Source organism: Coregonus lavaretus (genome assembly GCF_964263955.1).
Source record: "Coregonus lavaretus genome assembly, chromosome: 21".
NCBI classification, from domain to species: domain Eukaryota; kingdom Metazoa; phylum Chordata; class Actinopteri; order Salmoniformes; family Salmonidae; genus Coregonus; species Coregonus lavaretus.
This window is the reverse complement of record NC_140008.1, coordinates 14,823,603-14,842,738: the sequence shown is the minus strand read 5'-3', so window position 1 is coordinate 14,842,738 and position 19,136 is coordinate 14,823,603. Positions and strand designations below refer to the sequence as shown.

The 19,136-nt window shown below is 44.4% G+C and overlaps 1 protein-coding gene across 1 annotated transcript in view; it reads left to right on the top strand.

Annotated features, from left to right (window-relative positions):
* Positions 1–9,647: 9,647 nt before the first annotated feature.
* The window catches only part of LOC311149240 (SRSF protein kinase 2-like), a gene marked incomplete at its 5' end in the record, with an annotated part of 31,919 nt that continues 22,430 nt past the window's right edge, over positions 9,648–19,136 (top strand). Inside the window, 5 exons of the mRNA XM_084186327.1 lie at positions 9,648–9,810; positions 16,699–16,807; positions 17,217–17,304; positions 17,432–17,519; positions 17,628–17,734. Of these exons, the coding sequence (XP_084042453.1) occupies positions 9,648–9,810; positions 16,699–16,807; positions 17,217–17,304; positions 17,432–17,519; positions 17,628–17,734 (555 nt within the window). The remainder of the gene's footprint in view (positions 9,811–16,698; positions 16,808–17,216; positions 17,305–17,431; positions 17,520–17,627; positions 17,735–19,136) is intronic.

Genomic DNA, 19,136 nt, shown 5'->3' with positions numbered 1-19,136 from the left:
AAAGGTGTTGTCGTGCCCTCTTCAAGACTGTCTTGGTGTGTTTGGACCATGATAGTTTGTTGGTGATGTGGACACCAAGGAACTTGAAACTCTCGACCTGCTCCACTACAGCCCCATCGATGTTAATGGGGGCCTGTTCGGCCCGCCTTTTCCTGTAGTCCACGATAATCTCCTTTGTCTTGCTCACATTGAGGGAGAGGTTGTTGTCCTGGCACCACACTGCCAGGTCTCTGACCTCCTCCCTATAGGCTGTCTCATCGTTGTCGGTGATCAGGCCACCCACTGTTGTGTCGTCAGCAAACTTAATGATGGTGTTGGAGTCATGTTAGGCCACGCAGTCGTGGGTGAACAGAGGGAGTACAGGAGGGGACTAAGCATGCACCCCTGACGGGCGCCAGTGTTGCGGATCAGCGTGGCAGATGTGTTGTTGCCTACCCTTACCACCTGAGGGAGGCCCGTCAGGAAGCCCAGGATCCAGTTGCAGAGGGAGGTGTTTAGTCCCAGGGTCCTTAGCTTAGTGATAAGCTTTGTGGGCACTATGGTGTTGAACGCTGAGCTGTAGTCAATGAACAGCATTATCACATAGGTGTTCCTTTTGTCCAGGTGGGAAAGGGCAGTGTGGAGTGGGATTGAGATTGCGTCATCTGTGGATCTGTTGGGGTGATATGTGAATTGGAGTGGGTCTAGGGTATCCGGATTGATGCTGTTGATGTGAGCCATGACCAGCCTTTCAAAGCACTTCATGGCTACTGACGTGAGTGCAACAGGGCGGTAATCATTTAGGCAGGTTACCTTCGCTTCCTTGGGCGCAGGGACTATGGCTGTCTGCTTGAAACATGTAGGTATTACAGACTCAGTCAGGGAGAGTTTGAAGATGTCAGTGAAGACACTTGCCAGTTGGTCCGCACATGCTTTGATTACACATCCTGGTAATCCGTCTGGCCCCGCGGCTTTGTGAATGTTAATCTGTTTAAAGGTCTTGCTCACATCGGCTACCGAGAGCGTTATCACACAGTTGTCCGGAACATCTGGTGCTCTCATGCATGCTTCAGTGTTGCTTGCCTCGAAGCGAGCATAAAAGGCATTTAGCTCGTCTGGTAGACTTGCGTCACAGGGCAGCTCGCAGCTGGGTTTCCCTTTGTAGTCCGTAATAGTTTTCAAGCCCTGCCACATCCGACGAGCGTCGGAGCCGGTGTAGTAGGATTCAATCTTAATCCTGTATTGACGCTTTGCCTGTTTGAGGGTTCGTCTGAGAGCGTAGCGGGATTTCTTATAAGCGTCTGGATTAGTGTCCCACTCCTTGAAAGCGGCAGCTCTAGCCTTTAGCTCGATGCGGATGTTGCCTGTAATCCATGGATTCTGGTTGGGATATGTACCTACGGTCACTGTAGGGACGACGTCGTCGATGCACTTATTGATGAAGCCTATGACTGAGGTGGTATACTCCTCAATGCCATTGGATGAATCCTAGAACATATTCCAGTCTGTGCTAGCAAAACAATCCTGCAGCGTAGCATCCGTGTCATCTGACCACTTCCGTATTGAGCGAGTCACTGGTACTTCCTTCTTTAGTTTTTGCTTGTAAGCAGGAATCAGGAGGATAGAATTATGGTCAGATTTTCCAAATGGAGGTCGAGGGAGAGCTTTGTATGCGTGTCTGTGTGTGGAGTAAAGGTGGTCTAGAGTTTTTTTTTCCTCTGGTTGTACATTTGACATGCTGGTAGACATGCGTGTAGCTCAGTTGGTAGAGCATGGCGCTTGCAACGCCAGGGTTGTGGGTTCGTTTCCCACGGGCGGCCAGTATGAAAAAAAAAAAAAAATTATGCACTCACTAACTGTAAGTCGCTCTGGATAAGAGCGCCTGCTAAATGACTAATATGTAAATGAGGTAAAATGGATTTAAGTTTGCCTTAAAGTCCCTTGTCACTAGGAGCGCTGCTTCTGGATTAGCATTTTCTTGTTTACTTATGGCCTTATACAGCTCGTTGAATGTGGTCTTAGTGCCAGCATCGGTTTGTGGTGGTAAATAGACGGCTACGAATAATATAGATGTGTCACAAACGTTGAGAGACGGGTCGGACCAAGGTGCAGCGTGAAAAGCGTACATGTTTATTCACCCAATAAACATACAAACCAAAACAAGAAACGACGTAACGTGAAGTCCAAAAGGCTATACACATACCAGCCTAACAGGAACAAGATCCCACAATACACAGTAGGCAATGGGCTACTTAAGTATGATCCCCAATCAGAGACAACGAGCGACAGCTGTCTCTGATTGGGAATCACACCCGGCCAAACCTAGAACCACAGAAATAGACTAACTAGATCATAAACATTGAATATATAACATAGAAACTCACGCCCTGACCAAACCAACTAAAGACAACAGGCCTCTCAAGGCCAGGGCGTGACAGTACCCCCACCCCAAAAGGTGCGTACTCCGGCCGCACCAACCTGACTCATTAGGGGAGGGTCCGGGTGGGCTTTCAGCCTCGGAGGCGGATCCGGCTCCGGGCGTGACGACCTCTTCCTCTCTGCCTCCCCGTTGCGCCCCTGGTCTGGTCTGGACCTCGGTGCGATGCTTCCCCTCTCCTTCCTCCCACGATGCACCAAGCCCTGTCTGGACCCTGGTGTGGGAGACCCCGAACCTGGAGAGGGGCTGACGTCTGGGCCTGGATCGGCAATCCCCCCACGATGCACCAAGCCCTGTCTGGACCCTGGTGTGGGAGACCCCGAACCTGGAGAGGGGCTGACGTCTGGGCCTGGATCGGCAATCCCCCCACGATTCACCAAGCCCTGTCTGGACCCTGGTGTGGGAGACCCCGAACCTGGAGAGGGGCTGACGTCTGGGCCTGGATCGTCAATCCCCCCACGATGCACCAAGCCCTGTCTGGACCCTGGTGTGGGAGGCCCCGACCCTGGAGAGGGGCTGACTTCTGGGTCTGGAGTGGAGCCGCTGACCGGAGCTGAACTGGACCCCGGTGAAGCGGACTGCTCTGGCTCCGGGGTGGAGCCGCTGACCGGAGCTGGACTGGGCACCGGTGGTGCGTACTACTCTGGCTCCGGAATGGAGCCGCTGACCGGAGCTGGACTGGACCCCGGTGGAGCGGAATGCTCTGACTCCGGAATGGAGCCGCTGACTGGAGCTGGATCAGGCACCGGTGAAGCAGATTGCTCTAGCTCCGGAGTGGAGCCACTGATCGGAGCTGGACTGGACTCCGGTGGAGCGGAATGCTCTGACTCCGGAATGGAGCCGCTGACCGGAGCTGGACTAGGCACCGGTGGAGCGGAATGCTCTGACTCCGGAATGGAGCAGCTGACCGTTGCTGGACCAGGCACCGGTGGAACAGGCCGGGCCGGACTGTGGACACGCACCACTGGTCTGGTGCGAGGAGCAGGTACGGGGCATACCGGGCTGGCGACAGGCACCACTGGTTTGGTGCGAGGAGCAGGCACGGGCCGTGCCGGACTGGATACACGCACCACTGGCTTAGTGCGGGGAGCAGGTACGGGCCGTACTGGACTGGTGAGGCGCACTGGTGACACAGTGCGTAGAACCGGGGAAGGATATACTGGACCGTGGAGGCGTACTGGAGGTCTGGAGTGTACAGCTGGCACAACCCATCCTGGCTGGATGCCCACTTTCGCACGAAACGTGCGGCGCGCTGGCACAGGACGCACTGGGCTGTGAACGCGCACTGGCGACACAGTGCGTAGGACTGGCGCAGGATATACTGGACCGTGAAGGCGCACTGGAGACCAGGAGCGTTGAGCCGGCACAACCCGTCCTGGCTGGATGCCCACTTTCGCACGACACCTCCTCCTCTCTAGTCAGCCCTTTCCCGGCCTCCTGCTGCCTCGTCGTCCACCCCGTGAGCCCCCCCAAAACAAATTATTGGGGCTGCTTCTCGGGCTTCCTCTTCGGCCGGCACCGTTGATGTCGCCGTTGATCCTCTTCTACCCGGGCTTCCTCCGTCATTGCCCTACCGTAACGGACGGCCTCCTCCTCTGTGATTTTCCCCCAAACGAGGAGGACATCTACCAACGTAGCCTCCCGCTGTGTCCCAGGTGTTTGCTCCTCCTGGCCACGCTGCTTGGTCCTCGTTTGGTGGGATCTTCTGTCACGAACGTTGAGAGACGGGTCGGACTAAGGTGCAGCGTGAAAAGCGTACATGTTTATTCACCCAATAAACATACAAACCAAAACAAGAAACGACGTAACGTGAAGTCCAAAGGGCTATACACATACAAGCCTAACAGGAACAACATCCCACAATACACAGTAGGCAATGGGTTACTTAAGTATGATTCCCAATCAGAGACAACGAGCGACAGCTGTCTCTGATTGGGAATCACACCCGGCCAAACCTAGAACCACAGAAATAGACTAACTAGATCATAAACATAGAATATATAACATAGAAACTCACGCCTCGACCAAACCAACTAAAGACAACAGGCCTCTCAAGGCCAGGGCGTGACAAGATGAGAACTCTCTTGGTAGATAGTGTGGTCTACAGCTTATCATAAGGTCCTTTACCTCAGGCGAGCAATACCTCGAGACTTCTTTAATATTAGACATCACGCACCAGCTGTTATTGACAAATAGACACACACCCCCGCCCCTCGTCTTACCAGACGTAGCTTCTCTGTCATGCTGATGCATGGAAAATCCCGCCAGCGCTATATTTTCCGTGTCGTTGTTCAGCCACGACTCAGTGAAACTTAAGATATTACAGTTTTGAATGTCCCGTTGGTAGGATATTCTTGATCGTAGATCATCCATTTTGTTTTCCAATGATTGCATGTTGGCCAATATAATGGATGGTAGTGGAGGTTTACTCACTCGCCTACGAATTCTCAGAAGGCACAAGGCAGTCCGACCTCCGGCCCCATTTTCTCCGTCTTTTTTTCACACAAATGATGGGGATTTGGGCCCGTTCCCGAGAAAGCAGTATATCCTTTGCGTCGGACTCGTTAAAGAAAAGCAACTTACAGTTAGTGCATTCATCTTAAGGTAGCTAGGTGGGACAACCACATATCTCAGTCATAGTAAGTACATTTTTCCCCAATAAAGTAGCTAGCAGCAAAGTCAGAGCTAGTAAGGGGGGGAAAGAGGCAAGTGTGAATGTTAGTTCACGAAATGGGGTGCGGGGGGTGGTGCTGTGGACCTGCTCAACACACACACACACACAAACACACTTACAGGACATACCACACAGGGCGTTGTTTACACACACATGGTCACACACACACGTGAAGCCCTTAGCCGTGGTATATTGGCCATATACCACAAACCCCCGAGGTGCCTTATTGCTATTATAAACTGGTTACCAACATAATTAGAGCAGTAAAAATAAATATTTTGGCTTACCCGTGGTATACGGTCTGATATACCACTGCTGTCAGCCAATCAGCATTCAGGGCTCGAACCACCCAGTTTATAATTCCCTATTATGCACAGTATATCTGCACAGAAGAATTCAATGGCTATAGTTCGTTCTTACATGTTTTGTTTGAACTGCTTTCGAAAGCAAAAATCGAATTGAAAACATTATTTACATTTACATTTTTGTCATTTAGCAGACGCTCTTATCCAGAGCGACTTACAGGAGCAATTAGGGTTAAGTGCCTTGCTCAAGGGCACATCGACAGATTTTTCACCTAGTTGGCTCGGGGATTAGAACCAGCGACCTTTCGGTTACTGGCACAACGCTCTTAACCACTTAACCACTAAGCTACCTGCCGTATTGTTGAATTCGATTTTCATAATAGCAAGCTGGGACTGGTGGTTTGGTTTACTAAACTAGCAAGTATGTTTGTTTAGTTACCATGGTAACTACTGTAGCTATCTAGTAAACTTGCTAGCTACTTCAGTGGATGTTGAACACATTTCTACCAGCAAATGAGTTAAATAATAGCCATGGTATAAAAGGGATAATGAACTCTGGGCTCTATGCATTCTCTGGAAAATAATGCAACTCTGTGGAAGGTCAGTTCTACTCCGCTAGCACGTTATGGAACACACCTTCCACATCATTCATTATTTTCCATAGAAAGCATAGCCCGCTCATTGATTATCCCTTACATAATTACACTGCTTGTGACACTTAACCATCTAGAAACCAACAGCCCTGTTAAGCCCCGAAACAAAGTGTTAGTTAATGCATTTGTCCTGAGGAAAAAGAAACCAGGGTTATCCCAAATGTTCCCTCGTGTGCGCGGCGCGCACCTCCTCCAGGACTACCGCTCACAGAAGAAATGCCAGGCCACGCAGAGACGCAAGAGATTGAACTTCTGAGTTCGCCCCATTTAGTTTGCACTATATAGATAGTTTTTTATGTGATCGAATCAACATTATATCAGCCCCTTTTCAATGCAACAAACCAAAACAAATCTAACTTTGAAAGGTTGAGTCTGTGATTTTGTTGTAGGCAGAACCAGAGCGCAACAGAGTAGAATTCTATTGGCAGGGGTTGCTCCTGCCTTTCAATCACCAGCAAGTGAATGCGCTTTTCAGATCAGTTCAGATCAGAGCGCAGAGCCGGGGAGTTACTGCTTCCTACGAGAGCACAACACATGTAAGCTACAATTCTTTGAAAAGTCAGTCAGGTAAAAAGCTTATGTCGTAATGAAATGGGCAGTGTTGTATTTTGAGACATGCTTGAATATGCAAATAAGCCAATAGGCAGAGGGATAGCCTACATTGTCTAATTCTCTGAATGGTAATAATAATGACTTTTATTTTCTAAAGTGGTTTCTTGCATCATATAACACAATAAAATGCAATTTACAGTCACCTATTTGGCCCATGGTGTTACAGACCAAGTAAAAAAATCATAAATTAATGTCAAGCCCTTCATAATGTAAAAACGTTTTTAAAAGTCTCATGCAATGTAGGCCTGCATTGAACACCACATACAGGCTACTGTAGGCTAGATCATATAATTCAAAAGCTATTTCCATGTGAAAATGTTATGGGATTTGCTCCATTGGTTTTGTTGGTAGGCCTACATTGTGCTTAAATAGCCACAATAGCCTATTAGCTACTGTCTAAAACTGTAAGAGTACAGCCTCAGTGTTCACTGTAAACGCGCGCCGGAAGTTGCACAAAATCCTCACAACGTTCAGGTTTCCGCTCACAATGCCTAAAATTTGCTCAGTGCCCCAAAAAATGTACCCCCTTGCTGCTGTGTCAGTTTACTACAGCCTGGACTGGCATGTCTGCAATGAGGAGAATGGCAGCCAGTGATTAGCTCTGTGAAAGGGGGATACCTAGTCAGTTGCGCAACTGAATGCATTCAACCGAAACGTGTCTTCCGCATTTAACCCAACCCCTCTGAATCAGCTGCTTTGTCTAAGGATGTGTCCCAAATGGCACCCTATTCCCTACATAGTGCACTACTGTTGATGGGCCCTGGTCAAAAGTAATGCACTATATAGGGAATAGGGTGCAATTTGGAACGCATCCTAAGAGTTAGTTCCTGCCTTGTTGCTCTTGTTGTTAAACACGGGCTTTCCATGCACTCAGAAACACTCTGGTTCTGTTGTTGCTGTTATGTGTATGAGTGGTCATAGTGCTGCGATAGACACACAAACACACACCCGTGTGTGTGTGTGTGTGTGTGTTCTAGGATGTACATTGTTCCCTACAGTATGAATGAACACACACATACACATTACACACACCAGTGGAGGCTGCTGAGGTGAGGACGGCTCATAATAATGGCTGTAATGGAGCAAATGGAATGGCATCAAAGACATGGAAAATATGTGTTTGATGTATTTGATACCATTCCACTTATTCCGCTCCAACCATTACCACGAGCGTGTCCTCCCCAGTTAAGGTGCCACCAACCTCCTGTGACACACACACACATATATCCACACACATTTCAATGCACCAATACACACATACATGTACACAGACACACTGAAGTAGGCTGGCTACTGCTATAGAGTGGGCTCAGAGTTATTGTGGCTAGGTGTGTGTGTGTGCATGAAAGCACTGAGCCTGTGGAAGTGATCTATGATACAGTACACAACTGTTTTGGTTAAGGACCATCCTGCTGCAAGGGAACAGATCCAAGCATGGAGTGTGTATGAGTGTGTATGAATATATAGCCTAATTGTATTGTGTGTGTGTGTGTGTGTGTGTGTGTGTGTGTGTGTGTGTGTGTTTCAAGTTTTAATGTCACATGCACAAGTACAGTGAAATGCCTTTCTTGCAAGCTCCAAACCCAACAATGCAGTAATCAATGTCAATGTAGCACTAAAAATAACAAGGTAGAACAAAAACCAACGAGAAATAGAAATAAGAAGAACATGAGAAGTAAGTAAGCTATAAACAGGGTCAGTTCCAGTACCATATTTACAGTAAGCTATATACAGGGTCAGTTCCAGTACCATATTTACAGTAAGCTTTAAACAGGGTCAGTTCCAGTACCATATTTACAGTAAGCTATATACAGGGTCAGTTCCAGTACCATATTTACAGTAAGCTTTAAACAGGGTCAGTTCCAGTACCATATTTACAGTAAGCTATATACAGGGTCAGTTCCAGTACCATATTTACAGTAAGCTATATACAGGGTCAGTTCCAGTACCATATTTACAGTAAGCTATATACAGGGTCAGTTCCAGTACCATATTTACAGTAAGCTATATACAGGGTCAGTTCCAGTACCATATTTACAGTAAGCTTTAAACAGGGTCAGTTCCAGTACCATATTTACAGTAAGCTATATACAGGGTCAGTTCCAGTACCATATTTACAGCAAGCTAATTACAGGGTCAGTTCCAGTACCATATTTACAGTAAGCTATATGTGTCTCTGTGTTTGTAAGTGCGCGTGTATGACTGCAGGAATCTCAATGCTAAGTGCCTATGTTGTCCTGCAGAATGCTATGCTGTATTAGACGCTGGAGGAAAGGAAATGGGAAAGGGGGATACCTTGTCAGTTGTACAACTGAATGCATTCAACTGAAATTTGTCTTCCGCATTTAACCCAACCCCTCTGAATCAGAGAGGTGCGGAGGGCTGCCTTAATCGACATCCACGTCTTCGAGCCTTGTGTTGTCCTAGATGTTAGAGGACAGCTAGATAGGACAACACAAGGCTCCTCTAATGTCTAATACAGCTAGATAGGACAACACAAGGCTCCTCTAATGTCTAATACAGCTAGATAGGACAACACAAGGCTCCTCTAATGTCTAATACAGCTAGATAGGACAACACAAGGATCCTCTAATGTCTAATACAGCTAGATAGGACAACACAAGGCTCCTCTAATGTCTAATTCAGACTTTTCACAGGGGGAAGAGAAGTCACACACTGTCTTATTGATAAGATACTAAAGTCATAAAAATACAGCAGACATGTATATCTTCTCTTCCTCATGGGCCTAGTTCCATTTCCAATCCTTTCAGATCTGAGAACACCAAAGGCTAGGGAAAGGGATAGGGGATGGGCTCCGGGATGGAATCAGGTCTTAAAGAGAAATGGCATTCAGCTATGCATGTTCGACTGCAGTGATGATTCTAGGGTAATTGCGTGTTGGTATGTTGTAAGCGCAAAGGGTCGTTCCTACCCTAACCAATTCAGGTTCTAACAGTATTTCTCTCTCTCTCTCTCTCTCTCTCTCTCTCTCTGTCAGGCCTGAGACCCAGCAAAAAGCCCCTGTGTCTGCCCCCACTCCCCCGCCTCCCCCTCCAGCCCCCCCTGAGCCGGCCGTCCCCCCAGAGCCAGAGGAGGAGATCCTAGGCTCTGACGATGAGGAGCAGGAGGACCCCGCAGACTACTGCAAAGGTGGGGGGAGATAACACACACTCACAAACCCACGCATGAACGCATCCATGCATGCACACACGTGTATAACTTACATAGCTTATACATGCATACACAAGTACCAAGTTCTGTCTTCTTAACTCTTATCTCCTCCCCCTTTCTCTCTTTCTCTCTTTACCTCTCTACCTCTCTACCTCTCTACCTCTACCTCTCTACCTCTTTACCTCTTTACCTCTCTACCTCTCTACCTCTCTACCTCTCTACCTCTCTACCTCTCTACCTCTCTACCGCTCTACCTCTTTACCTCTCTACCTCTTTACCTCTACCTCTTTACCTCTACCTCTCTACCTCTCTACCTCTCTACCTCTCTACCTCTCTACCTCTTTACCTCTCTACCTCTTTACCTCTACCTCTTTACCTCTACCTCTCTACCTCTCTACCTCTCTACCTCTCTACCTCTCTACCTCTTTACCTCTCTACCTCTCTACCTCTTTACCTCTACCTCTTTACCTCTACCTCTCTACCTCTCTACCTCTCTACCTCTCTACCTCTTTACCTCTCTACCTCTTTACCTCTACCTCTTTACCTCTACCTCTCTACCTCTCTACCTCTCTACCTCTCTACCTCTTTACCTCTTTACCTCTCTACCTCTCTACCTCTTTACCTCTTTACCTCTCTACCTCTCTACCTGTCTACCTCTTGCATACACTCTGTCTTTCTCCTCTCGTTCTCACACATGCCCGCATACACCCCCCTCCCTAGACACACTCACTTAAGGTTTCAGCATGATTCAGTTCGGCTGGCGCCTAGACGTACTCGGCTAACCGAACGAGTGAGCTCGCATACTCCCTTAAAAGATGTGCACTTGAAAAATGAGAAAAAAGCAGCAATAGTACTTTGTCCATCTTGAGACGCCGTAGCCAGTATACGCTCATCAAAATTGTCAGAATTAATCTAAAATAACTAAAGAAATCTGTTACTAATTTTGACATTTTTGCAGAGGAGATCTTAGTCACACAATTTTACATCTAACTAAGATGTGCAGTATTTCTCAAAGAAAAAATGTGCATGAAAAGTAGTCGTCTCTCGTTGAATGACAACAAAGACTTTATTGAAGAATATACAGTTGAAGTCGGAAGTTTACATACACCTTAGCCAAATACATTTAAACTCAGTTTTTCACAATTCCTGACATTTAATCCTAGTAAAGATTCGCTGTCCTAGGTCAGTTAGGATCACCACTTTATTTTAAGAATGTGAAATGTCAGAATAATAGTAGAGAGTGATTTATTTCAGCTTTTATTTATTTCATCACATTCCCAGTGGGTCAGAAGTTTACATACACTCAATTAGTATTTGGTAGCATTGCCTTTAAATTGTTTAACTTGGGTCAAACGTTTTGGGTAGCCTTCCACAACCTTCCCACAATAAGTTGGGTGAATTTTGGCCCATTTCTCCTGACAGAGCTGGTGTAACTGAGTCAGGTTTGTAGGCCTCCTTGCTCGCACACGCTTTTTCAGTTCAGCCCACACATTTCCTCTAGGATTGAGGTCAGGGCTTTGTGATGGCCACTCCAATACCTTGACTTTGTTGTCCTTAAGCCATTTTGCCACAACTTTGGAAGGATGCTTGGGGTCATTGTCCATTTGGAAGACCCATTTGCGACCAAGCTTTAACTTCCTGACTGATGTCTTGAGATGTTACTTCAATATATCCACATCATTTTCCTTCCTCATGATGCCGTGTATTTTGTGAAGTGCACCAGTCCCTCCTGCAGCAAAGCACCCCCACAGCATGATGCTGCCACCCCCGTGCTTCACGGTTGGGATGGTGTTCTTGGGCTTGCAAGCAACCCCCTTTTTCCTCCAAACATAACGATGGTCATTATGGTCCTCTGGTCTGTTTCATCAGACCAGAGGACATTTCTCCAAAAAGTACGATCTTTGTCCCCATGTGCAGTTGCAAACCGTTGTCTATCTTTTTTATGGCGGTTTTGGAGCAGTGGCTTCTTCCTTGCTGAGTGGCCTTTCAGGTTATGTCGATATAGGACTCGTTTTACTGTGGATATAGATACTTTTGTACCTGTTTCCTCCAGCATCTTCACAAGGTCCTTTGCTGTTGTTCTGGGATTGATTTGCACTTTTCGCACCAAAGTATGTTCATATCTAGGAGACAGAACGTGTCTCCTTCCTGAGCGGTATGACGGTTGCGTGGTCCCATGGTGTTTATACTTGCGTACTATTGTTTGTACAGATGAACGTGGTACCTTCAGGCGTTTGGAAATTGCTCCCAAGGATGAACCAGACTAGTGGAGGTCTACCATTTTTTTCTGAGGTCTTGGTTGATTTCTTTTGATTTTCCCATGATGTCAAGCAAAGAGACGCTGAGTTTGAAGGTAGGCCTTGAAATACATCCACAGGTACACCTCCAATTGTCAATTAGCCTATCAGAAGCTTCTAAAGCCATGACATCATTTTCTGGAATTTTTTCTGTTTTTTCTGTTGTTTTTTTTTTTGTTGTTTTTTTTTCTTTAGGGGGAATGGATCAGCTTAATATTGCAGATAGATTGTATCTTCTATCAATGTAATTGTCTGCATCACTTCCAATCCCCCATGTTTTTTTTTATTTTTTTTATATATATATACTCCCCTTTATTACTTTTCAACCCCACCATCCTTTTCCTACTTGGAGTAAATTAGTGAACAACAATGCCCAGGCCTCTACTTCCGGTCTATACTTACTATCTACACCTTATGGACAGAGTTAATTTTACAATAATTCTATTATATATATATATATATATATATATATTTTTTTTTTATATATATATATTTTTTTGCTCCTGAACTTCTTCTACTCTCAACCTCTCCGATCATTTTCATGATGTCCATCCGGTTTGCTTCTATATGCCATATCTTTCTAACTGTGCTCTTTCCCAAAAGCTCCCAACATACAACCTATATACCTATTATGGACACAGTATGCTTACATTATTAGCTATCTTTGTTATTATTTGTTGTTATTTATTATTAGTCCCATCCTTCAACTCTATTCAATACCTCCCATCGATCTCTTAACACCATCCATATAGGATTTCTATTTGCCATATATATTTCAACCGTACTGTGATGTTTTACAAAAGTTCTGAACCTTTCTATTCTCATTGCTTCTACAGATTGTGAATTAAAAATATTTTTTTTTGCTAAAAGTATTATTATATTATTGATTGATTGACTATGACTTTTCAGATCACCCAGTAATGCTATCTGCAAGGTTAGTTCCAGGTGAATATTGCAATCCTTTAGCCATTCCTGGACCTGTGTCCAAAAACAAGCTACAAATGGACAGAACCAAAACAAATGATCTAATGATTCTGTCTCTTCACAGCAAAATCTGCAGAGCTGGGAAGATTGTATCCCCCATATACAGTGGGGGAAAAAAGTATTTAGTCAGCCACCAATTGTGCAAGTTCTCCCACTTAAAAAGATGAGAGAGGCCTGTAATTTTCATCATAGGTACACGTCAACTATGACAGACAAAATGAGAAAAAAAATCCAGAAAGTCACATTGTAGGATTTTTTATGAATTTATTGGCATATGATGGTGGAAAATAAGTAGATGGTCAATAACAAAAGTTTCTCAATACTTTGTTATATACCCTTTGTTGGCAATGACACAGGTCAAACGTTTTCTGTAAGTCTTCACAAGGTTTTCACACACTGTTGCTGGTATTTTGGCCCATTCCTCCATGCAGATCTCCTCTAGAGCAGTGATGTTTTGGGGCTGTCGCTGGGCAACACAGACTTTCAACTCCCTCCAAAGATTTTCTATGGGGTTGAGATCTGGAGACTGGCTAGGCCACTCCAGGACCTTGAAATGCTTCTTACGAAGCCACTCCTTCGTTGCCCGGGCGGTGTGTTTGGGATCATTGTCATGCTGAAAGACCCAGCCACGTTTCATCTTCAATGCCCTTGCTGATGGAAGGAGGATTTCACTCAAAATCTCACGATACATGGCCCCATTCATTCTTTCCTTTACACAGATTAGTCGTCCTGGTCCCTTTGCAGAAAAACAGCCCCAAAGCATGATGTTTCCAACCCCATGCTTCACAGTAGGTATGGTGTTCTTTGGATGCAACTCAGCATTCTTTGTCCTCCAAACATGACGAGTTGAGTTTTTACCAAAAAGTTATATTTTGGTTTCATCTGACCGTATGACATTCTCCCAATCCTCTTCTGGATCATCCAAATGCACTTCAGACGGGCCTGGACATGTACTGGCTTAAGCAGGGGGACACGTCTCGCACTGCAGGATTTGAGTCCCTGGCGGCGTAGTGTGTTACTGATGGTAGGCTTTGTTAGTTTGGTCCCAGCTCTCTGCAGGTCATTCACTAGGTCCCCCCGTGTGGTTCTGGGATTTTTGCTCACCGTTCTTGTGATCATTTTGACCCCACGGGGTGAGATCTTGCGTGGAGCCCCAGATCGAGGGAGATTATCAGTGGTCTTGTATGTCTTCCATTTCCTAATAATTGCTCCCACAGTTGATTTCTTCAAACCAAGCTGCTTACCTATTGCAGATTCAGTCTTCCCAGCCTGGTGCAGGTCTACAATTTTGTTTTTGGTGTCCTTTGACAGCTCTTTGGTCTTGGCCATTGTGGAGTTTGGAGTGTGACTGTTTGAGGTTGTGGACAGGTGTCTTTTATACTGATAACAAGTTCAAACAGGTGCCATTAATACAGGTAACGAGTGGAGGACAGAGGAGCCTCTTAAAGAAGAAGTTACAGGTCTGTGAGAGCCAGAAATCTTGCTTGTTTGTAGGTGACCAAATACTTATTTTCCACCATAATTTGCAAATAAATTCATTAAAAATCCTACAATGGGATTTTCTGGAATTTTTTTTTCTCAATTTGTCTGTCATAGTTGATGTGTACCTATGATGAAAATTACAGGCCTCTCTCATCTTTGTAAGTGGGAGAACTTGCACAATTGGTGGCCGACTAAATACTTTTTTTCCCCACTGTAAATAACATTCTATTGGTAGCAAGAATTTTATATAATAATTTAAATTGAAAGATTCCAATTTTTGAATCCGGTGTCGTTTTGCGTGTCAGTTCATAAACACTATGCCATGGGATCGGTACGTCAAAGATCTCTTCCCAACTATTTTGCAATCTATATGGGACGGCTGTCAATCCTTTGGTCCTTAAGTGAAACTGATATACTTTTTTATTTATCACAGTTTTCCTTAACCAATTATGTTCGTTAATGCAAGGCCGACAGACAAGTTCCTTACTTTCTCCCCCTTCCACTTTCCTCTTCCACTTTTGCGGTAAGGCTGCAATTATTTGGTTGTAATTTTGGGTAGAGCAGACATTTCCATATGTTTTTGTTAGCTGCATGTGCGTCATAACTCCACCAGTCCTACCGATGATATCATTTACGAAGATTATACCTTTTTTAAACATTCTGTCAAAAAATAGAGGTTTTTTGTCAATTAGTATATTTGAATTTAACCACAATATTTGTTGCATTATTTGTTCTGTCGTTTCTGGAGGATTAAATTGAAATTGCAACCAACTTTCTATAGCTTGTTTTAGAAATAGTGACATTTGGGAGATTATTTCCTTTTCAAATAACTGAAAGTGAGAGGTTGTAATCTGAATAAAGGGAAAAAGGCCTTTCTTGAACATTGGGTGAGACAATCTTACTAATTTGCTTGAGAACCAGTTCGGATTTAAGTATAACTTTTGTATGACTGAAGCTTTTAGTGATAGGTCTAATGCTTTAATATTTAATAATTTCTGTACTCCGAATTCATATTCATTATATAAATATGCTCTTTAAATTTTGTCTGGCTTGCCGTTCCAAATAAAATTGAATATTTTTTTCTCATATAATTTAAAAAACTGTTCGCTAGGCGTAGGCAAGACCATAATCAAATAGGTAAACTGGGATAATACTAAAGAGTTAATCAGTGTGATTTTTCCACAAATTGACAGGTATTTTCCTTTCCATGGTAGTAAGATCTTATCTATTTTTGCTAACTTTCTATTAAAATTTATTGAAGTGAGATCATTTCCCAAGCTGTTTAAAGGCACTTTAGTGTATGTAAACTTCTGACCCACTGGAATTGTGATGCAGTGAATTATAAGTGAAATAATCTATCTGTAAACAATTGTTGGAAGAATTACTTGTGTCATGCACAAAGTAGATGTCCTAACCGACTTGCCAAAACTATAGTTTGTTAACAATACATTTGTGGAGTGGTTGAAAAACGAGTTTTAATGACTCAAACCTAAGTGTATGTAAACTTCCGACTTAAACTGTATGCACAAACCTTTCCAAACTGTTTCGGCTGGGAAGCATGCGGACGCCTTTACCCACACTCCAATACACTTAAGCCCATCTCTTCTTCTCCTTTCTCTACCTCTTACTCTATCTCTTATATCATCCCTGCTGGCTCCAAATGTCATTTGCAGCAGTGTGACTAGCCAGAAGCTCTATATGCTTGGCACCAGCACCAAGGCTCAAGGTTGTTGTCTGTGCCAAGAGGGAGTGGTCTCTACTGAGGAGCCTGATATCCTGATAGCTGTGAGGACCTACTGAGGACCTTCTCACATAGGACTGGCTTGAGACTGAAGAGAAGACACTGTCGCTGTGACTCTTTCTCTCTCTATCTCTCTATTCCTCTCTCTCTCTTTCTTTCTCTCTCTATCTTTTTTCCACTATCTCCCTTTCTCTGTCTTTCTCTCTTTCTTAATCCTCTCTCACTCCCTCCCTCCTACTGATGGCATAGTTTCAGTAGCCTGGCTCAAAGTATCAGTATCTTGATTATCTATGTTCACTCCTCTCTCTTTTTCTAACAGTATCTCACTCTTTCTCTTTCGCTCTCTCTCTCTCTCTCTCTCAGGTGGATACCATCCGGTGAAGATAGGGGACTTGTTCAACGGGAGGTACCATGTGATCCGCAAGCTGGGCTGGGGTCACTTCTCCACCGTATGGCTGTGCTGGGACATTCAGTGAGTCTCACACACACACATACCTGTCAACGGGAGGCAGACGGGTCAACACGGTTACCAACTCATCGCCATGACAACGGCTGCAACAAAACCACTCCTACACAGTGACACAGTAGCAGCTGCAGTGTCAGAATATCACCTTTCACTAGGTTACATCGCACAGCTCGTACATATACTCACTTAGCTCCAATTAAATCAATTGCACAATCATACACTGTACGCTGTTCCTCACTCACATGGACATTGTTATTGGATATGAAACCATTACCAATAAACATCTTCCTCAGCAGTGTGTTTTTCCCTAATCTGTGATTGATTCGTTCAACTCCAGTGTTGCATGGCTAGCTCTGCTGTAGTCCATCATGTTGTGATATGGATCTCACTGTGTGTTATGTGTTTGTTGTTTCAGGGTGAAGAACTTTGTGGCGATGAAGGTGGTGAAAAGTGCTCAGCACTACACAGAGACAGCCCTGGATGAGATCAAACTGCTCAGATGTGTGAGTAGCGACTCTCTCTGTGTGTGTGTGTGTGTGTGTGTGTGTGTGCTTCATTTCCCCATGCCTCTCACACCTCTCTCTCACACCCTCCGTCCTGATCTCTCTATTTTTTGTCGTTCATCTCCAGGTGAGAGAGAGTGACCCCTCTGACCAAAACAAAGAAATGGTGGTTCAGCTGATAGATGACTTCAAGATCTCTGGAATCAACGGAATACGTATCCTTGTCTACAGAGGGTGTGTGTGTGTGTGTGTGTGTGAGCTCTTTATATCTGTGTATGTATCTCAATGATTAAGCTGTGGTCCTCCTTGACCAGCTGTCCCAGATGTGTGTATGGTGTTTGAGGTTCTGGGACACCACCTTCTAAAGTGGATCATCAAGTCCAACTACCAGGGCCTTCCTCTTCCCTGTGTTAAGAGTATTATCAAACAGGTATGCCACACAAATGCACGCACACACTAGTGCTGACTAACCGGTGCCCCCACACATTGACCCTGTACCGGTACCCCCTGTATATAACCTCCCTACTGTTATTTTATTTTACTGCTGTTCATTAAAAAATTTTTTTTTTTTTTTTTACTTATCTATTTTTTACTTAACACTTTTTTTTTTTTTCTTAAAACTGCATTGTTGGTTAAGGGCTTGTAAGTAAACATTTCACTGTAAGGTCTACACTTGTTGTATTCGGCGCATGTGGCAAATAAAATTTGATTTGATTTGAGCGATTAACCTAAATGGTTTTTAAACAACTAATTGACGACGTCAGTTCAATGATTTGAATTCCATTTCTTTTTTTTTTTTCTTTTCTGGGAGCTCAATGCACAGTTTCTCTAGAAAATTCAGATCCAACCTGAACTGTGCAATGTAGTAGGGATTTGTAGTTTCCAACAGGCCAATATTCTACATAGTTTAGCGCAGAAAACGTGGTAATTAACTACAATGACCATACTCCATTGCGAGCCTACTTGTCTGGTCTATGTGGGGCAGACATGGAAAGGGAGGGAAGAGGCAGTAGAACACGCGAGAGGGATAGAGAGCAGTTGCTTTGCGGGGTATCTCTACCTGAAAATAAATGATCTAAGTCATTTATAGTTGGTATTCAGCAGTCATAAAAGTATGCCTTATTTACTTTGAAGAACTACTAAAATAGTGATTCTGTCAGACAGCATAGGCAGCATCTCTAGAGATGAGATGATGACTTGGAATTAAATAATAAATTCATCAAATAAAACAATAATATTATACACAACTGAAATATTTTATTAAAGTAATGTGAATACATGATGGTTAATAAGTGATAACCAGTAATGGGCAGTCACTACCATCATAGGATTTTATTAATTGTTTTATTCTGTGTTGTTACAGTATTCAACCCACATAATTCATAGTGCATTTAATGTTGTTTTTTTATAATCGAAATCCAAAACCATGATTATTTTTTAAATAATCGAACCGAAACCGAACCGACCTCAAAAAGCACTAACACAAACTCACACACGCAAGCACACACTCACACATCCTCATTTACTTGACTCAGACACATTCACATGCACACATCACTTTCACTTCCATAAACACTCTTTATTAGCACCAACACAGAGAGGAAGACCAGTGATATTGCCAGCCAGAGGCACTACTGCAGGCCAGTCCAGTACAGTACATGTTGTTGACTTCACAAGGCCTTTCCCCTTCCCCTGAAGAGCAGAGCAGCATGTGAATTCAACTTATCCGTTCATCTCCGCTGCTGCTCAAGCAAATAAGCCGCTGCTGCCTCCCACTTGAAAAGCCCACTGAATGTGAATAGAAACTGTTCTCAACTTCAATGCAAAGCCCC